Source organism: Rhinolophus ferrumequinum, chromosome 4, assembly GCF_004115265.2.
Source record: "Rhinolophus ferrumequinum isolate MPI-CBG mRhiFer1 chromosome 4, mRhiFer1_v1.p, whole genome shotgun sequence".
NCBI classification, from domain to species: domain Eukaryota; kingdom Metazoa; phylum Chordata; class Mammalia; order Chiroptera; family Rhinolophidae; genus Rhinolophus; species Rhinolophus ferrumequinum.
Window position 1 is genome coordinate 87,879,304 of NC_046287.1, and position 23,879 is coordinate 87,903,182.

Sequence of the window (23,879 nt, forward strand, 5' to 3'; positions counted from 1 at the left end):
ACAATAATGCCCTTCAATGTAAATGTTAAGTGAATAATGCCTCATAAGTTGAAAATCAGTCCAAAACCTGTCACTGGCATTTTTAACTTTATTGTTAACTTTTAGGCACATTATATTAAATTTGATATAATTTTCTCTTGATGATTGATCAATCATATATGCTATAGGACTTTACTGTCAGTAGATCTGGGGGACATTTAGTTCCTACGTAAAGAAAACCACCACCAAAATGTCCCACTTGACTGATCAGGTCTTAGTTGTTTGACTTTTTAGTAAAATGTCTCATTTTTAAAATAGCGTAAATTCCCCATATTAACAAGCAAAAAAAAAAAAGTGATTATATCAATTGATGCAAAAAAAGCATTTGACAAAATCTAACATCCATTCCTGATAAAACTCTCAACAAGTTAGAAATAAAGGGGAATTACCTCAAGTTGATAAAGACCATCTGCAGAAACCCACAGCTAACATCATACTTAATGGTAAAACACCGAATGCTTTCACCCTAAGATCCAGGAACAAGGCAAGGTTGTCCATTCTCACTGCTCTTATTTAATATAGTACTGGAAGTTCTAGCCAGTGCCATAAGTCAAGAAAAAGAAAGAAAAGGCATATAGTTTGGGAAAGAAGATATAAAACTGTCCCTATTTGCAGATAATATGATTTTCTATGTAGAAAATCCGAAGGGTCTACAAAAAAGCTCCTTTAACTAGTAAGTGACTTCAGTGAGACCACAGAATACAATGTCAACACATAAAAGTCAGTCACTTATATATACTAGCAGTGAACATGAAGACACCAAAATTAAAAGCACAGTGCCATTTATTCTGACTGCAAAGAAAATAAAATACAGTGGTACCTCGGTTTTCTAATGTCTCTGTTGACGAATATTTCAGTTTATGAATGCCGTACATTTTATGGATCTATGGTATCATGAAATAGTAAAATTCATGCTAAATTTGCAGTTTTAGGGGTCAAATTTTTTGCTAAATTTGATTTTAAAGGTCTAGAATGGATTAATCCATTTTGCATTACTTTCTATGGGGAAACCAGGCCTCAGTTTTCAAACATTTCAGAACTCTAACGGTCTTCCAGAACAGATTATGTTTGAAAAAAGGTACCACTGTACTTTGGTATACATTAACAAAAGATGTACAGGATTTATATGCTGAATACTATAATGCTGATGAAAGAAATCGAATAATTAAGTAAATGGAGAGACATATACTATGGTCATGAATTGGCAGATTCAACTTAGTAAAGATGCCGATTCTCAAATTGATCTGTTGGTTTAATGCATTTCCTATCAAAATCACACCAGGATATTTTGTAGACATAGACAAGCTAATTCTCAAATGTATATAGATAGTCATAGGCTCTAGAAGAACTAAAGCAAGCCTGACAAAATAAAATAAGAGCAGCTGCACTATCCAGTATTAAGACTTACAGAAACGCTATAGTAATGAATACCGCATGGTATTCATACAGCTCTGTGGAACAGAACGTAGAACCTAGAAATAAACCTACACAAATAGACCTAATTGATTTCTGGCAAAAGTGCAGAACTAATTCAGTGGAGGAAGGATAGCCTTTTCAATAAATGGTACTAGAATAATTGGACATCTAGAGACAGAAACAAAAACAAAAACCTCAACCTAAATCTCACACCTAATTAAAAAAAACACAAAATGGATCCTAGACTAAATGTAAAGCATAAAATTATAAAATATTTAGGAAAATAATGGAAGAAAATCTTCAGGATCTAAAGCCCAGCAAATGGTTTTTTTTTTAGACTTGAGTAAGAAAGTATAGTTCATTCATAAAAGGAAAATTGGACCTTAACAAATTGAAAATTTTTTGCCTTGAAAGCCCATGTGAAGAAGGTGAAAAGACAAACTTGAAACTGGAAAAAAACCACATATCCAATATAGGACTAGTATCTGGCAGATACAGCAGATCCCCAAATAACATTGGTTTTGTTAGTGTCATTTTGTTCAATGTCCATTTCATTCAACATTGTTTTATTATAATATCGATGAGATGCCATAGGAACTTAAGTCTTGTTTATATCAATTAGCCAGTGGTAAAATTGGTTTTGTTATATGTTGTCTCATTTAGAGTCACAGAACCTATTGATGACATTAAGAGAGGACTTACCATATAATGAATTCTTAAAGTTCAATATTAAAAAAAAAAAAAATCCGAATTAGAAAATGGGCAGAAAATATGAAGAGAATTTCATTGTACTGGTTATGTAGATGGAAATCATCATGATGTTGATTATTCATGCCAATCAGGGAAATAAAGATTAAAACCAACTAAGCATCGGATTTCCAATCAAGATGGTGAAGTAGGTAAACGCTGTGCTTGCATCCTCTCACAACCACATCAGAAGTACAACTAAACTACAGAACAACCATCATTGAGAATTGCCTGAAGTCTAGCTGAATAAAAGTCCTACAACTAAGAACACAGAAGAAGCCACCTTGAGCGTGGTAGGAGGGGCAGTGATGTGGAACAGGTTGGTCCCACACCCGCGTGAAAATTGGGAGGTTAAAAATCTGGAGGGATATGTCAGCTGCGGAGTTACCGCCTGGGGAGCGAGGGGTCCCAGCCCCACATCAGGCTCCCCAGCCCATGGTTCCAATACTGGGAAGAGAAGTTCTACACCTTATGGCTGTGAAAACCAGTGGAGATTGTGGCTGGGTGACAAAGGTCAGCTGGAGTCCCTGGCGTTCCCCTTAAAGGGCCCATGCACGGACTTACTCTGATGGACTCACTCGCTCTGAGCTCCAGCTCTGAGACAGCAGCTCAAAAGGTGCCAGGAACATGTGGGTAGGAACGGAATTGTCTGGCTTCAGGATGAGGGTTGGAGGGGCAGCTTTCTCCCAGACAGAAGTGTTGACAGGATCCGTTATTTCTTTGTTGAAGCCTCCCCAACCAAGCTTGCAAACCCAGGCGGCCACCATATTTGAGTCTATATCAACCTGGCTGACACTGTTTGCCCCTCCCTGGTGATTACCTGAGACCCACCCAACTCACTTCCAGTGGCTTTTCCATACAAATGGCCTGCCATGGCTCATGCTGTGGATTTTACTAAAATCTCTTAAAGGTTCACAAACATCCCAAACAAACAGATTCTGGCCTCAATTTGCCCTGTACCTCTTGTTAAGCACCCAGAAGTCTGGCACTAGTGGCAGCAGCCCTCGGTTTGTGACTTGGCCTCTCTCAGGCATCTCCAAGCCCAATGGGGATGGCTGCCATCTGTGAATTGCTTTGTGGCTCATGCCAGGTGGCTCTGGGTAAGGCACAAGCTGCAGTTTAGCCTGTGGTGGGGTGCCTCACAGGAGAACCCAGGGCCACCATGTGCCATGACCAGGTTTGGACTGTGTGAGAGCACCACCAGGTGACCTCAGCATATGACACACCCAAAGGCAGACTGGACAGGCACCAGAGCGCTGCTAAAATGAATCCTGCTCCCAGTTCTTCCATTAAAGTTATGGCCAATCCTCACAATCAATCAGCCAGAGGGTCATCCCCTCCCATTGATGAGTACACAGCAACCAAGGCTGAACTACAACTGGAGGGCACACACAACCCACACAAAGGGCATACCTGCAGCACACGGCTCAAAGTGACCAGGCAGACTATGCCGCTGGGCTGCACAGGACACCATCTACATTAGACCATTCTACTAAAACCGGGAGATGTAGCAGCCCTACCTAATACATCGAAACAAATACAGAGAGGCATCCAAAATGGGGAGACAAACATGTCCTAAATGAAAGAACAGAACAAAGCTCCAGAAAAACAACTAAAAAATGGAAACAAGCAATCTACCAGATGCAAAGTACAAAATACTGGTTTATAATGATGCTCAATGAACTTAGGGGAAGAGTATATGGACTCAGTGAGAACTTTAGCAAAGAGATAGGAAAGAAAAACAGAGATAGAAAACAAAAAAGAACCAGTCAGAAATTAAGAATACTATAACTGAAATAAAGAATACATTAGAGGAAATCAACAGTAGATTAGATGAAGCAGAGGATCGAATCTGAGATTTAGAAGTCAAGGTAGCAGAAAACACCCAAACAGAACAAAAAGAATTAATTTTAAAAAAATGAGGATAATTTAAGGGGCCTCTGGGACAACATCAAGCATACCAACTTCCATCATAGGGGTACCAGAAGGAGAAGATACTGAGCAAGGTGTTAAGAATCTATTTGAAGAAATAATGACAGAAAATTCCCCTAATCTGGTGAAGAAAATAGACCTATAAGCCCAGGAAACACAGAGAGTCCCAAACAAGATGAACCCAAAAAAGGCCCACACCAAAGCACCTCATAATTAAAATGCCAACGCTTAAAGAGAGAGAATCTTAAAAGCAACAAGATAAAAGCAGTTAGTTACCTACCAGGGAGCTCCCACCAGACTTCTCAGCTGATTTTTCAACAAAAACTTTGCACTAAAGATTGGCACTAAATATTCAAAGTAATGAAAAACAAGGAGCTATAGCCATGATTACTTTACCCAGCAAAGCTATCATTTATAATTGAAGGCGAGATAAAGAGCTTCCCAGACAAGAAAAAGCTAAAGGAATTCATAACCACCAAACCACTATTACCAGAAATGTTAAGGGGACTTCTTTAAGAAGCAGGAAAAAAACGATAAAAAACCTGAATAATGGCACTAACTACAAAACACTACTTCAAAGGGATATGTGCAGCCTTATGTTCATTGCAACATTATTTACAATAGCCAAGATATGGAGGCAACCGAGGTGTCCATCAATGGATGAGTGGATAAAGAAGAGATGGTACATACTGGGGGTGCCAAAAAAATGTATACACATGACTTGCGTTCATCTTTTGTTACCGGTTTTTATTGAGTATTACAATTTTAATACAGTTTTTCCCTTTTTTAAAATGTGTATACTTTTTTTTTTTTTGGCACCCTCTGTATATACATGGAATATTGCTGAGCCATAAAAAAGAATGAAATCTTGCTGTGTGCAACAATATGGATGGACCTAGACGGTATTGTGCTGAGTGGAGTAACTCAGACCGAGGAAGACAAATGCCATATGATTTCACTTATATTTGGGATCTAAAGATCAAAGTAAACAAAGCAGGAAGAAACTCATAGATACAGAGATCATTTTGATGGTTGCCAGCTGGAATGGGATTTGTGGGAGTGGGTGAAAAAAGTGAAGGGATTAAGAATTAAAAACTGGTAGTTAGCAAAATAGTCATGGGTTGTAAAGTATAGCCTAATAATATTGCAATAACTGTGTAGTGTCAGATGGATATTAGACTTACCTGGATGATCACTTTGTAAGTTATATAAATGTCTAATAACTGTTGTACACCTGAAGCTAATGTTGTATGTCAACCAATTGAAAAATAAAATACAAAAAGATATATACTGTATATGATTCCATTTATATAACATTTTTAAAATGATAAATTTTTAGAAATAGAGGACTGAATTAGTGGTTGCCAGGGGTTAAATATGGGGACATGGAGGTGAGAGGGAGGTGGTTTTGCTTATAAAAGGGCAATAGAAGGGTATCTTCTCTTTTTGGGACTGTTCAGTATCTTGATTATAATGGTGGATACATAAACACATAGTAAAATTTTATGGACCTTAATACACATAAACACACATACAAGAAATACGAGTAAGATGGTATATCTGAATAATATCAGTGGATTGTATCAATATCAATGTTCTCATTGTGATATTACATAGTCATGAGCCACTTAATGGCAATAGGTTCTGAGAAATGTGTTGTTGAACGATATCATCATTGTGCAAATATTGTAGAATGTAGTTACAGAAATCTAGATGGTTTAACCAACTATACACCTAAGCTATATGGTAGAGCCTATTGCTCCTAGGCTACAATCCTATATAGCATGTTACTGTACACAGCACGAGATTAAATCAAGCACTGGAGAAAATGATGCAATCAAGAGACACTGTAAACATGAGATGTATTAGGCTGCTGCATGAGTAACAAAGCATACTGTTTTACAGCAAGCTTTTCTTATAAGTAGAAATAGTATACTCTAAAATAACCATAAAAAGTATAGCATAGTAAATATATAATCCAGTGACAGTCTTTTTTATCATTATCAAGTATCATGTATTATACATAATTGTATGTGCTATACTTTTATACAGTTGGCAGCACAGTAAATTTGTTTACACCAGCATCACCACAAACATGTGACTAATGTGCTGCATTATGACACCTACAATGTCACTTGGCGATAGGAATTTTTTAGCTCTATTATCATCTTATGGGATGACTTTTGCATATGTGGTCCATACTGACCAAAATGTCGTTATTCAGCACATGACTGACTATACTATAGTTTTGAAAGATGTTACCATTGCGGTAACCTGAGGAAAGTGTACAAGGGATCTCTGCATTATTTCTTACAGCCGTATGCAAATTTACAATTATCTAAATAAAAATTTAAATTAAAAACAGATTTAGTAAATTTTTATCCAAAACAGCAATTTGATAAGATCGCTTAAGTGATCTTGCAGGAAAAATAATATGTGTGAGGTTGTCAGATTTTTACATGATGGATGAACCAGTAATGTTTGTATTATTATTGTTTTAAAATCAAAGTATTCCACACTGAGCAGAGTGCCCCAAATGCAAATATAACATCTGAAACTCGTGGATGAATGTCCATGTAACCACCCAGCAGTAGTGTCATTTCATAAATGTTACCATTGAGGGGAAGTTCTATCTTGAGAGCATTTTTTCCTACCTCATTAAGGTGCAACCAAAGTTGGACTACTTCCAAAAAAAAAGCAAACAGAATCAGAAACAGTCTCTGTAGCCACAATCTAGGTGTAAATCCTGACTGATGTTTCCTAGGTATATAATTTAATTTAGCAGGTTTTCTATGTCTCCATTTACTCACCTGTAAAATAAACATTTTAGTATTACTAGAGCTAAAGTTAGATAAGGATTTTAGACAAGGAGGGTATTGTTAAATAAAAACATTTATTTTAAGTTTGAAATGGGGCTAATAAATAATTATCCTTTTCATAACATATATAAGACGTGACTGCTGATCTGTTCCACAAATTTAGTATAGAATTGTAAGCCTTTTCCAAGATGGAAAGAGAAATTTGGGAATGAAAAGGAACATTATGTAGAGATTTATAACATAGAATTTATTAACTCAAATATTAGGTTGAGTCATAAGAAATTGGCTATAATTAACCTTTTTGACCTACAAAGTGGCAATTCCACGTGGTTCAGAAAACAAGATCTAAAAAGGATTAAATACATACATGGATAATATCTTAATGTGGATTTTTAAAGTAACTTCAGAAATGGATCGTGTGTGTTTGCAGATAAGGTGGTAACAAAGTATATGTTTTTATGAAACACGAATTGATGTATTAAGGGTAATGGGCATCATACCTGCTGCAGCTTAACTGGTTCTAAAAAAAAAAGTGTGTGTGTGTGTGTGTGTGTGTGTGTGTGTGTGTGTGTGTAAATTAGAGAGAGAGAGAATAAGGCAAATAAGTAAAATGCTAACCATTAAGGAAGCTGGGGACTGAGTTAGGGTGGATAGAGTTTTCTGTACTATTCTTGCCACTTTGAATTTCAAACTGCATGTTGAAACTGTTTCAAATTAAAAAAAATATGCATCGTACTTTGCGATTTCTAACAGTTAATCTCAAATTTTATTACATGGTAATTTTTAACATCTCTTGGAATTTTGTCCATTTTAGAAGTTTCAGGCAGCAAACGTTAGGAAGGGCGAAAACGACTAACACCTAAATTTTTCTTCCCTCTTCAAATAGAGGCTTTACAAGAGAATGTGACTCTATAGTACTTGCATAAATTCAAAAATAAGGACATGAAATAGCTCGGCATGATAAAGGATGGGCAAAGAGAAACCAGAAGAATGGCCGACAACTTCCTCTGGCTGACTTCCTGTGGGGAAATTCGCATGCGGGGTGGGGGTGGGGGTTCTCATGTTGGATTTAGGTGTAGGCGGTTTGCCCCTGGTGTGAAATGTCTTTAAACGTTCTGGCCTCAAAAGGCTAAACTTACTGGCAGTTGAAACTTGGTCCCATGCAGTGAGAAAGCACTGAGAAAAGGCACCTCCCGACTTTGGAGGTGAAGGTTGGAGCAGGCCAGCTGTGGAGTGAGGTCCTGGAGGAGTCGAGGAGTCCTGGGACCCACCGGTGCAGCACTCAGTTTGGAATTGGGCGGTTGAGTAGATTTGCGTCTGGGGAAGCCCTCGAGTTAGGGAAAGGGTCATAAAACCAACCAACAGAAACCCGTAAGTCGAGGCCTTACTGAGTTCAGCCATCTGCCTATCCACACCACCCAGCGGAAATCTGAATCCTAGTCCCTGCTCTGCCACTGATTTACTATGTGACGAAGAGCACAGACCTCCCTCTCTAAGCCCCAGCCTCCGCATCCTCTAGTTACACAGGTCTTGCTTTTCCCAGCGAGGCACGCTCCCTGGGCTTTTCCAGTAGTTACCTGGTCTGGATTCTAGAATGCAGTCCTCCCAGATAGCAATAGGGCTCGCTCCATCACCTTCAGTTGTTTACTCGCGCCACTCAGAGCATCCTATTTAGAATTGCAACCCCCCCCCACACACACACACACACACACACACAAATACACACTCCCTGCTCAGGTTTTTGCTTTGCGTTCCTTCTGCTCTTCACGAAGAGGTGATACCATCACGGAACTAAAGCTTAATCTTTAGGGCCCCTCCACTCCCTGGGACTCTTCCATGGATCAAGGAGGGTGCCCAACAATTTGTTCCCATGATCCTATGTTTTTCTAAAATTTGCAAAATAATATTTTTACTCAATCACTTAAAACGCACTTTCTTTCGATTTCCCCTTTGTCACACTTTCCCTTGTGTTTAGAGGCATTTGGGATCCAGCTAGAAGAAAGCCAGTTGGGAACATTTAAGTGTAGTAGAATATATTTATGTGATATTCTTCCGTGTATGGTTAAGTTATTGCTGGCCTTCCGTGTGTAAGGTATATCTACCATCCACTGTCATCAGTGAGTGTCCTCGACGAAAGGAGTATTTAAGGTTAATCAGGGAACTAGAAAGTTTGAAATCGCCTGAAATCTTACAGTTTATATAGGACAAAAATTTGATACAGGTTGCTTCCAACTCTGAAAACAGTTCTCAAAATGACCATGACATTATTAAAAAGGGATTGCTAAGTCAGAAGTTTATCTAAATTATCAATTAACAAAAAACTCAGATCTAATATGCTAGAGGTAACACTAAATTATCTCTCCATTCTTGTTATGGAAAATGACACAGAATTGTTGTCATATAAAGAGGTGATCAAAGCATATTCAGCTTGAAAGAGAAAAAATATTACAGAGGTGTTTAAGAAAATAGCAAATATGTTTCTTTTCTGGCTTTTGTGATGTTTATGCTATTTGTTAGCTTTTAAAAATTAGAAATTTGTAGCTGCATGATTTCTTCCATAATTTGTGTTGTAATTCTTTGTTCTAAATAAATATTAGCTTTCCTACCTTAAAAAAAAAGTTTCAATAAAGTTTATCTATCTACAGATAAACAGAACAAAAATTATTCTAACCCTAATCCCACTCTATTTTCCTCTAATTTTTGCAGAGCCCAAATAATCAAACTTTCAAAGACCTTTTAGTAATCTTCCTCCATTCCTCCTACTCCCTCAGTTATTTCAGGCATAAAAACAATATAAAGCATAACATTTAAAGCCTCATATATGCCCAATCTGGGGATAGCATTTTATCATTATATGTTTGCTGGCCTTTTCTGGTAAGGAAATTCCGTTTTATTTCTAATTTGCTAGATTTTTTTCTTTTACCTTTTTAAGCCACACATAGGTGTTTAATTGTATTAAATTGTGCTTCTTTTGCTTCTGTTGAAATGTGTATATAATTTACCCCTTTCATGTGTAAACGTGCTAATTGACTTTCTAATGTTAAACTTAGAACTCTGCAATGTTGAACAGTTTTTCAAGTTCTGGAATATATCTTTTTTGGAATTAAAAAAAAAATATTTTGTTTATGCAGAACCTTTTTTTCACCTATGTTCATAAGTGAAACTGGCTTATAAGCATCTTTCTCATGCTATCTTGGTCTGGTTGTTGGAGTCATAATTTTGCTAGCCTCATAAAATGAATTGTTGAATATTCTCTCTTTACCTTCTCTGAAATCATTTAATGAGGCTAAATTATCTATTCCTTGAATGTTTGCTGGAGTTCCATTTGTAAGTTTACCTTTTTTCAGGGGGGTGAGAGAGGTTAAATTTTTAGCTACTGATATAATCTCTTTCATTATTTTTGGATTTATTCATGTTTTTCATTTCTTAAGGTAACTGGGTAAATTATTTTTATTTTTTTCCACTAAGAAATTTCCCATTTCACCTAAGTTTTCAAATTTAATAGGCATAAAATTGCTCATATTTAAATTGTGGTGCACTGTTTCCAAAAATATAATTATCCTTCCTATATCCACGCCTCTGGGTAGTCTGGTCATACATGGATTCTAGGCATGGCTGTGTGACTTGCTTTGGCAATGGTATATTGAGCAAATGGACTTGAAATGTGCTTACACATCCGAGCGTGTCCTCTTTTGCTGCTCTTATAATTCTAAAACCACCATGTGAACCTGAGCTAGCCTGCTAGAGGATGAGGCTATGTGGCGGACAACTACGGTCCCAGCCAACAGAGAGAAACGTGAGACCATCTTAGACCATCTAGTCACCAACTAACCCACCAGCTGACCAGAGATGAATAAGGAAGCCCAAGAGACCAGTTGAATTGGCCCAAACTAGAAGAACCATTTTGCCGAAAAACAGAATTTTTAGCTGAATAAAATGGCCATTGTGTTAAGCCATTTAGTTTTGTAGTGGTTTATTATGCAACAAAAACTCAGTGATATACACTAATATTTTAAAACTTATGCTACATATAAGTATGCCTTTTAAATTCTTATTATTTGTTCTCTCTACTTGCTATAAATTCTTCTTGTGAAGTAACACTTTTAACTGTATTCCACATGTTCTGACATGTAATATTTTTCCTATTGTTCATTTCTAAGTATTCCTAACTTCCACTAGGATTTCTTTGATGCCTAAATTACTTAAAAGTGCTTTAGTTTTTTCATAATTATGATGTTTTTGTGACTTATCCACTGATTTCAAATTTAATTTTATTATGATCAGAGCACACAGTCTGTACACCACTCTGAAATTAGCTGACATTTGCTTTATACCAAAGTTTCTCACTCTACAGCGTAGGCCAAAGGAAATACTTCACAGTTTCTGATCAAGTTGTTAGGTCCAAACAATTCAATAGTCATTTGGGGGAAGAAAAACACAAAAAAATCGAAAGAAAAAATGTTTATTTCACTCTGACAAAATATATGATCAAAAGAAATGCAGTGTGATCTAATGTTTAAAAATTGTGATCTACCTCAAGATCTAATACTTCTGTGGTAGCTGAAGTATTTAACTTTATTTATTCATTTATTATTGGCAATGATAGGTCGTTGACTAATTTCTCTTTGTAATTTTGTTTTACGTATACTTGTACTTTTTGTTTTATATATACTTGGGTATATGTTAGCAGACACAAGTTTGAGTTATCAGATTCTTAGTAAATTGTTTTTTACCAAAACTTAAGTAACAACCCCCACATCTGAATTAAAAACATCCTAACATAGGCCAAAATATCCTAGGGCATGAAAACCATACTATACATACTTTAATAAAAAATATGAACAAGCCAAGGAAAGATCATCCCTGGGAAGGTTTCTGGTAATTTGATTAATAATTAAAGGAGGATTCATGAAAAGCAGTAACTTAAACTGTCCCTTGACTTGACAACCTAGAGATTTTCACCCTCCTAGAGACTGTACTACAATAAACTCAGCATCTATAAAAGGTATCCTGTTATTTTCTCAAGTGGGAATGGAGCTTAGAGAATGTGGTAAATCCAAGACCCAATCCAGGATTAGACATGGTAGTTTTCATGTTTCTTTAGTGTCCTTCATACCAGTAGTTCCTCAGTCTTTATCTTTTATGGCGACATTTCTGAATTTTTGTTGTAGAATGGCAGATTTGGGTTTGTCTGACTTTTCTCAGGTGGTGGTGGTGGTGGTGGTTATTTTGGTCAGAAATACCACAGAGTGGTGGTGTTTTCTCAGTGCATCAGACTGGAAGCCACACAGTGGTGATTTGTCCTTTACTCATGATCATAACCTTTGTCACTAGTTCAGATGCTGTCTGCCAAGTTTTCCTCACTGTAAATTAATAAGTATTTTGTGAGAAGCCACTTGAGACTATAAAATATCAATGCATGGAATTTAATATTTGTGAGATCTGTTGATTTAGAAATAATGTAAGTTGATTATTTGAGTAGTTACTAAAGAAGTATGCTGTCATATAGGTGGAAGTTAGTAATCTAATGATTAGCGTATGTATAAGCATCAGTTTGTTTAAACATGCTTACTTATACTAGCTCAAAAGTAGATGTCATGCAGTTGATCCAGTAAGCTTCAGATAGACACATATTTCCAGTTTTAACTTTCGATTTGATCTGCATTTTAACATCAGTATTAATGCCTCTCTGATAACTTCTATTATAATCTTGTATTGAAGACTAGATAGTATAACCTTTGGAATTTTAAGTTGAGAGCATTTTAGAAATCATTTACTCAATCTTTATCTAATTTATCTCGGGTTAATTCTATAGAGAAACTAAAAATTTAGGGAAAATTAATGATTTAACTTAGTTATATACTATGTGAAATAGTACAGGTTGCCATTAAAAACAGTTGAAATCCCATAAAATGTAGAAATGTATTTGCTAGTAGAGAATTCGTGTTTGTAAAAGACAGATATCGAGTTTAAATCTGGGATTATGGTAAGTAGGTGGCATTTATGCCAGTGAATTCCCATTCCCCGTAGTCCCAACAAGCATACAAACGGTAACATGGTGCACTGAACTCTTTCCCAGTAAGCTGACTTCCTAATAAATTGCTTTAGGCAGCCATTAGCAGTAAGTAGATGAAAGCTAGCATACTAGTTGAAGTATATTTGCTAGACTTTTATAATAATAATGCATCCCCAAATTTAAATCTTCACTAAAGATTGGGAGACATAGTATTGGTCAAAACAGTTGGTGCTTAATAAGGTGTGTGTGTGTGTGTGTGTGTGTGTGTGTGTGTGTGTGTGTGTGAGAGAGAGAGCGAGAAAACAAGAAAGCTGACTATAACCTGTTAATTTTGTTACTAGATCCAGAATGTGAATGTCATTGGTTTGCAATATGCAAATTTAATTTACATTATCTTTATGTAGAGATTCAATATTTGTTTCGCAGTTGCCTGATAAAGTTGAAATAATTTTAATTGATTTTTCATTATCAGCACCCTTCATGACTTCTTAACCATTGGTTGCCTTTCAGAATAAAAGAGATGAACACTTACTGAAAAAAAGGAATGTTCCCCAAGAAGAAAGTTTAGAAGATTCAGATGTTGATGCTGATTTTAAATCAGTAAGTTACCTTGTTCTTATAAAGTGTTTTTAAAATAATTTTTGTAATAACTAGAAAATTTCATTTTTAAGATCAATTTTACAATGACAAGGTATATTTTTAACTTTAGTAAATTATTTAATAAATGTAATTTTGCTAATAAACTCTTTGCTGAACTCTCTTTTTTTCTTTTTAAGCAAAATGTAACACTAGAAGCTATATTGCAGGTATGTTATTAATTTAATATTCTCATTTTAAAATATTTTGAAGTTTATTTATTTTTTTAATTTCTGAAATTTACATTTGGTGTTGCAGAACGCTACAAGTGATAACCCAGTGGTCCAGTTGAGCGCTGTCCAAGCTGCAAGGTAAATACTAATTTGTCCAGAGAAATTATGTCACACCTACGGTGTCTTAGCTGATAGGTTAGAAGTAGTACGTTGTTATTTCTATTCATAGTTTGAAAATTATAACAACTTCTAATATTTCTTTTTCTAGAAAGCTGTTATCCAGTGACAGAAACCCACCAATTGATGACCTAATAAAATCTGGGATTTTACCAATTCTAGTCAAATGTCTAGAAAGGGATGATAAGTAAGTATGAATTTGATTGCCTGTTCACTTTTTTTTAAGTTAACTGAAAATTCAGGATTCTTATTTAACCAATGAGTTCAGTTTGGTTTTGCATTTATTATGTTTTTAATTTGTTATTCATTTTATGTAATGTTCTTATTCTGTGATCATATTCAACAAGCCTAAAGTGCTTCTCTTTTTAGTTTATGAAGTGTGTGTATTTTCTAGGCAAGTTGTAGCTTCTGTTGTCTAGTCTAACTTACCTTAAATAGTTGCAGTATTTATTTGTTAGTGTGTTTTTTAGTAATGTTTTAAAAGAACCCAAATTGTGTTTGAGTTACTCTTTGCTTTGGTCTATATATAGATTAACCTCATGACTGAGTCGACATGAATGGTTTCCAGAACTGAGTAGCTCTTTCTTACCATGGCCATATATTCCAGCTGATCCACTGATCTGCGAAGTCTTTAACAGAACTTCAACCATAATTAGTTGTTCAGCTTCATGCTTTTTATTTGTGGTAAATTAAAAATAAGAGGGCAAGTTATACTTTTTCAGAATAGAAAGGAAAAAATACCACTTGGTATTTTTAGAGGTACTGGCCCCATTTCCATTAGTGTTTAGAGATATTCCTATATGCTCATTAATCTGAGTTCACTGGCGAGAATGTAAGCTTGAATTCTAAAAATCTTTAGAAAAAAGGCTAGTTTTGCATTTTAGAGCATGTAGACAAAAATTTGGGTTATTTTGCGAAATGTCATCTAAGGAATTTTTAGTTGACTAGAAATAATGGTATATAAATGTTGCCACTAAGGGTTTTCCATTGTGTGTCACAACCACCCTTCTAAAAGCCCTAAACACTTTTTAAATACTGTTATGTATAGTTTCTATAGCAAGGTTTATTTAAGTGAAAATAAATTTTATTTCGGCTTTTTAAAAAAAACTCTATTCTACATCTACCTTTAGGTTCCCCTTTTTGTTCTTGATTCGCTTCTCATTCTTTTCATCTTTTTTTTCTTTTACTTTTTCAGTTTTTGGCATAGACTCACTTGTGAGGGTGTATCTGTTAAATACAGCATATATACAGAAAGGAATGGTAAAAAATATACAGACCTGTGTAACTACTACCCAAGCAAAAATAGAAAATTTTCAATGGTTTCTATATGCCTTTATGGACTTGTGTTGGGAAATTGTGTTATAAAAGACCATAGGCTGTGGAGCCAGATAGACCTTGGTTTAGATCCAGGGTTTGCTGTTGACCAAAACCCAAGTGGCTTTTGAGCCTCAGATACCCTCATCTATAAAAATTAGGTGGTGGGAGCTGTCTTGGGCACCACACAGGAAGTGGGGCTACTGGGCAGAATCGGCGTGGGGTCTCTATCCAGACCAGCCCCACCTTATTGTAGTTTTCTTTTAAGGTCACACTGATGTCAGAGCCACGGCTACCATACAAAGTACTCAGTGTTCCCAAAAATATACCTTTCACATTACTCGTAAAATTTGTGGCAGAATAATTTAGTTTCTGCAGCAACAAGTGCATTTATTACCAATGATGGAATAGGAATAAATCCTGCACAGTCTGCTGGAAATGCTTTGCTAAAGCATGGATTCAGAACTGCAAATTATTCCTAGAGGTCATGTTGGAAGTTGTTAATACCCACTACTTGGAAGATAGGATTACCTTTCAGAATAAATATCAGTGTTGTTGTAAAACTGAAATCAGGCATTTAAAATACTATGAAAACACCAATGGCTGATGAAATAATGAAAGGTGATTGATTCTCTGTCCATTCTTGTTATTTCTTCTTGTGAAGAGGGAATGCTTATGCATTTAGGGTATCATCTCCACAGAAGATGCTACCTCACAACACACACAGCTAGTTCATTTGGGGTAAATGGATTATCCAACTGTGTGTTATTACTAGAGGAGGCTTCCGATAATTCTTGCTGAGAACATTTGGAAAACTGAAATTTACTGAATTAAAAAAAATAAAAACTAAGGGGTTGTGAGGAATGGACATAAAATATACAAAACACTAACTATCAAGCTTATAATAAATGTTCATTTATTGTTTACTTCTTGCACTCATTTTTTCTGTCTTCTCTCTCTTTTCAAATGATATCTTGGACGACTTTACCTGGCTTTGTGATATTTTTTTTTTTTTTACATCTTTCTGTTTTCTCATTTAAAGCCCTCATTTTGCCAAACCACATAGTCTGATTTAATAATCTTTTCTCCTTTCAGTCTGGGACAGTATATACTGTCTCATCATCTTTAATCTTACTGTTCTTTTACTTCTCTTCTGCTTCTGCTACTTCTCAGTTCCCTGCCTTTTGCCAAAATTCATTATGTAGTTATTGTCTGCTACTTGATTTTCTCATCTGTTCCATCTCTTTAAGCTCACCGTTTGCTATATCTGTGACATTTATGCTTACAACCTCATTCTTTTCTGCAGTATATAGAGTTTGTTCTAAATCCCTAACCTTTGGTTCACCTTAGTTTTTGCACACTACCACCTCCTCCCACCTTGGTATTCTGTTTAAAGGAATTTATATTTTTCTCAGCTATCTATCCTAACTTATTGTACATAATTCCCACTTCACAGGTCTCTCCTATATCAGCCTTTGACCATTTTTTTAATCCATTCTGCATCCCATGGCTTCTAACATTATTTTCTTCATTCCCCTTTTCAGTAGCACTCTATATTTAGTATGGCTGTAAAATAAATTGCAAGTTCTGAAGCTTGGGATTTGTGTCGCCTACACCCCCACTCCACCAACACACTCTTTTAAATGACTGTCCCTTCCAATTTCATCCCCTATTATGTTTTTGCATACCTTCTTGGCTTCAACTCTCTTGATCTATTCCTGGTCATCCATATACCCATGCTACTTTTATTTGTATATCCAGCTGTCAGTACCTTCCTTTCTTCATCCATCTTTGAAAAGCTAGTTCAGTATTTACTTTCTTTATGAGGCCTTCCATCACTATTCCAAATTATAATGTCTCATCCTTCCAGCAAAATTATGGAGCCTTATAGTATCTCCAGTACGTAAAGTAGATTGGTATAGTGGAGTCAAATGGGGTCCCAGTGTTAAGATCAGTCTAGAGGCTGGGGCAGTGAGTCAAATGAGATGATGAGGGCCTCAGTTAGCACAGTGATATTAGCAGTGATGCTTCAATATAAGGAATATTTAGGAGGTAAAATTGACATGACTTATTGATTAGATGTTTGTGGGAGAGGACTGGCTAAATGTTACAACTATCAGTGGACATAAAGAAGTAGGTTTACATTGACTGACTTTGGGAGCCCGTGAAACATTCAGGTGGCGATATCCAACAGGCAGTTGGATATAACAAGGTGAAATTCAAGGGCAAGGTAAAGGATAACCATATCGATCTGCAGGTCATAAATTTATGTGGGAGTTAGTGTGCCTAAAAATTCCTTTTTATTGTTTTTTACAGTCCTTCATTACAGTTTGAAGCTGCTTGGGCGTTAACTAATATAGCATCAGGAACTTCTGCACAGACTCAAGCTGTTGTACAGTCTAGTAAGTAAAATAGCTTCCTTATTCACTGGACTTTTTTTTTTTTTTAATAAAGGCAAGGAAGTAGTTTTATTGTAAAGACTAAATTTTATCTTGTAACATTTTTAAACTGGTGAATGTTATATTTTTGATGGTTGATATCTTTTCCATAGGTATCATTAACTTGTCATCAAATAATTTTAATTGTGGTTACTAGAAAGTGAATAGAGTTTTATCTTTTTGGGTAGAGACCATCTCTTAATAACAGGTTTTTAAATTTCTGTTTCTGATACCTCCACGGTGCTGAGTAGCTTATGCCTTTTAGCTTGTAACATAATAATATATATATAATTTTTTATTTTATTTTATTTTATTTTTTATATACATATAAAATTTTAAATTATGCTTACTGCAAGATGCGATAACTGTCATTATTGTGTTCACCAAACTGACAAAAGCTCTGGGGAAAAACTAGATGTTACCAAGTACTAAAGTGACTTTAGGTGGTGCTTAAGATGATTTAGGTAGTGTGTGGTGTAGCAATAATTACACTGAATCAGGTAGTGAGAATACTGTTCTTTCAGTTTTCTTTTTAGATATTTTAATAACGTTGAGGGGACAGCTTCCAGTTAGATGTTAGTTGTAATAAAGGAAACAGATTTTCAATAGAGACTAGCAGGTATAATTTAATAACAGTGTTTTGTTTTAATTTTTTTTTTTTTAATTTATTGGGGTGACAATTGTTAGTAAAATTACATAGATTTCAGGTGTGCAATTCTGTATCACATCATCCATAAATCACACTGTGTGTTCACCACCCGGATGTTTTAATTTTTAATGTTTTGGTTATCTTCTATTTGTGGTAAGTAGTACTGGTCTTCTATTTACGAAGGTGAAAAATTGGTTAAATTATAAATGTCAGTTAGTTGAAACCCTCATACATAGCGGGCAGGAATATAAAATGGTGCAGCCTCTTTAGAAAAAACAGTTTATCAAAAGGTTAATCATAGACCCAGCAGTTCCAATACTAGATGGAACCAAGAGATAGGAAAACATGTTCACACAAAGACTTGAACACAAATGTTTGCAGCCGCCTTACTCATAATGGCCCCAAAATGGAAATAACCCAATAGCCATTAGATGATGAGTGGTAAACAAAATGTGGTACAAAATTGAATACTATTCAGCAGTAAAAAAAAAAAAAAAAAAAAAAAAATTAAATAAATATGGATACATGCTATAACATGGGTAAACCTTAAAAACCGTATGCTAAGTGAAAGTAGCCCAACACATAAAAAAAAATGTTATACAATTTTATCTATATGAAACTGTGCAGAATAGGAAAATCTGTGGAGACAGAAAGTAGATTAAATGGTTGCCTAGGGCTGGGGGAGTGGGCAGTAAGACTGCTATTGGTATAAGATTCCTTTTGGGGGTGATGGAAGTGATGTAAAATTAGATTGAGGTGATAGCTACATAATAGCTCTTTTTAGTATAAATACTACAAACCATTGAATTGTACACTTAGATAAATTATATTGTATGTAAATTATATCCCAATAAAGCTGTTAAGTAAATAATACAGGTGGCGCAGAGATACAGCAAAAAATCCTGGAGGTAGTATACAACTGACTAAAATTTAAGAAAAAGTGATCTGGTTTATGCTAAGTTTTCTACCCGGAATGAGTATAATACCAGTGTTTTAGAATTTGGGTTAATATATAAATTATGTAAAGAGTAGGATTATAATGATAAATTATTTTAAAAAAATATAAGGTAGGCCTGATATATAGGAATAATTAGTTCTTTAGTTAATCCCATATCAGCAGTTGGTATCACATTGACTAAATTATTATTTCTAAGGTTTTGTGTTTGGGTAGGAACTCCTTTTTTTTTTTTTAGTGCATTATAGGAGAAATTGCTGCTGTTTTCTTTTAGTTAATGATTAATAACAATTTTTATATACTGTTAATAGGTGTTTTTCTCGAATATTACTAAGGGAAAATAATAACTAAAATAGACTATTTTTAGGGTAAAAGTGTTTGCCCCATTTGTTCATTCAGGTTCTAAGTATTTTATCAGCTTATTTAGCCTTCAGTCTATAAACTCTTCAACATTTTGCAGTCTAAATACCAGCTTTTCTGTATTATAGATGCCGTACCTCTTTTTCTGAGACTTCTCCATTCACCCCATCAGAATGTTTGTGAACAAGCAGTATGGGCTTTAGGAAACATTATAGGTAAGTGGCGTTTAGGTTTGAAAAGACTCCAAATAAGAATCTTAATTAACTTTTTTCCCCGCATTGGCATAGCCATTACACACTATGTTTCCTCTAATTTTAATGTGGGTTGACTGTCTTCTTGCCTCATAACTTAAATGGTACCTCTAATAGTACCTACTAACTTAAAATGGTACCTCTTTGAAACAGATATGCAATTTGCTATCAGGATTGGTAGGTTAAATTTATGTTCCCCCAAAATCAAAGTCTGGAGAAAAGAGCAACACTTGATGCCCTTGACTAATGGTGAGGAAACATAGCACATCAGTGTCCCAACATGAGCCATTGCATACATTTCAGACTTTCTCATCCTGAATGTAATTTTTTTTTTAAATACAATTTTCATTTCTGTAGGTGATGGTCCTCAATGTAGAGATTATGTCATATCACTGGGAGTTGTCAAACCTCTTCTGTCCTTCATCAATCCCTCCATTCCCATCACCTTCCTTCGGAACGTCACATGGGTCATTGTCAATCTCTGCAGGAATAAGGACCCCCCACCGCCTATGGAGACAGTTCAGGAGGTAAATGAAGAATGGCAAAGGCCAGATGGTATATTTTCCCTATGTTTATGCTTTACATTTTCATGTACAGGGAATGAAATAATGCATATTTCATTGCAGGTATGAGATTTTTTAAGTAACGTGTCATTTAATTTTTGACTCCTGTGCAAAAATATGGCACCTGAAAGAATGTCAGTTCACCCTAATTCTGACTTTTAAGTGACTATTTTCATAAAAAGAAAGTATCCCAAAGTTTTATTACAACACTGCATTGGTGGTTTAACACGTAAAAAATAAGTAAACGATAAAACGAGTATACTTATATACAAATGTTCTTGAGTGAATTTGCATTAAGTCCATTGAAATTTCCCTTGATTTCTGACAAAATTAATGTTCTTGAATGTGTAAAAGTAAACAAAGTAAAACTTTTCTATTTATATCTAATTTATAAATGGATCTTAGTAATTTTTAAGTTTTCAAAAATCCTATGTAATCTTTAATCTCTTGACTATAGAGAAATGTTGACTATGAATCTTTATAATTGACACCTTTTGTTGGCTTTTGCTGTTATGGAAAGTCTAGTGTAATGCCCCCGCCCCCTTCTCCTTACCTCCCTTCCAGATTTTAAATAAAGATCTGTGAGGCCTGAATTTAGCAAACTTTATATTGGGTATAATTTTCTTGACTAAATCTGAGCTCAGAAACTAATTTGACTCAAATAGCTTATGAAATAAAACTTGTGTTTACTTTAAGCAGGTGAGATGATGATGGCAGTTTTAAGAGTAGCTTTTTAAAAACAGCTACACTGTATACTTGCATCTCCATTCTGTCCACTTGACATTAGATGTCATAACGAAGGTTACTGAAAACAAATGTTTTTGCTTTAAGGTACATTAATCTCGGTCAGATGTATTTGAATATTTTGATGGCCATCTGAAATATTTTTGGTTTTTCAGATTGAATTGATCAGATTTTCATTTTCCTAATAGAGAGTCAAACAAATTTAATATTGTCTTTCTTGCCCTGCAAATAGTATTTACTGTTTTTTGTATCACAGTTATTCATTTTTACAAAGATATATTTATCAACTCTGGTGTTACTTATTGTCTATCTTCTCTCCTCAGATTTTGCCAGCATTATGTGTCCTCATATACCATACGGACATAAATGTAAGTAAAGCAGAAGCTTAAATTTGGGATTATGTTGTTGATGGAAGTAGACGGGTTATTTATTCTTTAGGCTTTTAATAAGTGTCAGCATATATTTTATTAAGTTGTTAAACTTATACAGTGCATAAGCAGTTTTCAGAAATAGAATTAAGGTTAAATTAAGTTTATAGCTTAAATCATCCAAACAACAAAATGCTAACTTTAGAGAAAATATCACATATATAGTTTATTTATCTGTATCATTATTAGTATTGTTTTAAAATATTAGTATTTATAAAGCGCTTAAAACTTGATAAAATATCTTCATTTTTTAAAAATCTCATTTGCTTCTTATAATAGGTAGGCTAGATATCATTGTCCCCATTTTACAAAATGAAACTGAGCCTCAGGGGAAAGGGTGAGTGACTTATTCAAAGTTGCAGAGCTTGTAAGGGTCAGAGTCTATGTTCAAAACAGATCTTCTGATGACAGTTCTTGTGTACTTTCCATGAAACCACACTGCCTCTCAGGCTATCACCTTTTGAGGTTTAGTATTGAAGAATATCAAGTATAGTTTTAAATGCAAATGCATTACATGAGATTCAGTTAAGTGTTTACTATATGTATATTCTGGCAAATATTTTTATTAGGCAATCTGAAAATTCTCCAAAATATAGCAAAGCACAGTGTTACTCTTCCATTGAGTAAAACAATGAGACAATTTCATTGAATCTAGGGTTGATTCTAGCATTGATCTGGCTTCTGTTGTTCCAAATGAGATCTCTTTCTGATTTGTTGTATGTTTGTGTTTTTATAATCTTATCTTTGTTTATATACACACATAATGCGTATGTGTGTTTCTGCCAGAATTGTGTGTTTCTGCCAGAATTGTGTGATTTATCATTGGGATGAAGAAAATACATATTTGCTTACATTTCTCGAGAGGCAGTATAGTTCATATAAAAATACTGAACTACATTTCTCTAGTTTATTTTAGGACATTAAGCTCTTAGGAAGGAGTCTTTTAAAGGTAACTAAAATAACTTTTATTTGTGATATTATCCTGAAGTATCATAAAAATTGAATGAAAACCTTTTTAGTTATATGCTATCCTATTTTCAAAATGGATAGAAAAGTGACTTAGCAAAAGACATACAAGATAATACATGTCATAAAAAACAAGGAGGAGGTAAAATTATACCAAAAAATGTATTTGTTGCTATCGAACGCCAATTTTAGTTATATGCTTTTGACAGCCAAGATTAAAAGGGAAATAAGTAAAATATATTTCCATCAAGACTTTTCCCCAGGACATTATGGAATTGATTATCGGTAAATAAAAGCTTCTACCACCTGTTGATTTGGTTATTCAAAGCGAGGGGTATTAAAGTGGCAAAGTACTCTAGTTATAGGTATATTTGTCAAGTTAACAAGCAATCACAGATTATTCCACTAAAGCCAGAATTGTGCCAGGAATTACAGGCTCAAAAATAAAGAAGATATAGAGACCCTGCCCTCTCTGACCTCAACATTAGTAGCAGGTAAAAAAAGTGCAAGGAATAAACTTTGTCAATGACTATGCTAAATCTATTTCTATAGTCTCTTTTATCCTACCAGCACCTTTATGAGATGTTTTTTCCTCTTATTTTACAAATAAGGATATTGAAACTCAATAATATAAAAATAACCTAACTAAAGTCACAGAAGGATGAATAAGAGCCATAGCTGAAAATTAAAACCAGGTCAAAGGCCTATGCTCTGTCATACCATGATCACATGAACACACATTATGGTGTGTAAACAAGAAAACAAAGTAAAATAGAGGAATGACCAAAGTGCTAGGTTAGGGAAGCACATCTTTCTGGCAACCAGAACGCTTCACTGAGAAAGGAACATTTGAAATAAGCATTATAAGGAGAAAGATGGTGGTAGAAGTGACAAAGATGATTGTTAATAGTACTTATTAAAGGTTTAAAATATGCTAGGCACTGTTTGAAGTACTTTTCATATGTTCGCTCATTTATTGCTTACAAAAACCCTGTGAGATTGCTACTGTCATCATTTCCATCTTACAAATGTGGTAAAAGAGGCAGATATAATTAAGTAATTTCTCTAAAGTCATATAACTAGGATAAGTAGGGTCTTGTCAAGTTGATAAAGTAATTTCAGGAACAAGAGGAAAGCTTCAGGACTCAAGAATACATGGAGGGTTGGTGAATACAGGTAGTTAATAACACAGCACATTTGTTAGGGAGTTAAGTTGCAGGGTTTTGAATCCAGTGTAAAGGAGTTTGGGCTTCATT

At 34.9% G+C, this 23,879-nt stretch overlaps 1 protein-coding gene and 1 pseudogene across 2 annotated transcripts in view; both read left to right on the forward strand.

The window, feature by feature from the left end:
• The window catches only part of KPNA3 (karyopherin subunit alpha 3), a 101,258-nt gene that overhangs the window by 55,603 nt on the left and 21,776 nt on the right, over positions 1–23,879 (forward strand). For both annotated transcript variants that reach the window (XM_033104638.1, XM_033104639.1), the window contains 8 exons: positions 13,480–13,569; positions 13,746–13,775; positions 13,864–13,916; positions 14,047–14,142; positions 17,586–17,671; positions 19,800–19,886; positions 20,280–20,449; positions 21,553–21,597. In XM_033104638.1, coding sequence (XP_032960529.1) covers positions 13,480–13,569; positions 13,746–13,775; positions 13,864–13,916; positions 14,047–14,142; positions 17,586–17,671; positions 19,800–19,886; positions 20,280–20,449; positions 21,553–21,597 — 657 coding nt within the window. The remainder of the gene's footprint in view (positions 1–13,479; positions 13,570–13,745; positions 13,776–13,863; positions 13,917–14,046; positions 14,143–17,585; positions 17,672–19,799; positions 19,887–20,279; positions 20,450–21,552; positions 21,598–23,879) is intronic.
• Positions 14,509–15,773, forward strand: LOC117021574 (ubiquitin-fold modifier 1-like; annotated as a pseudogene).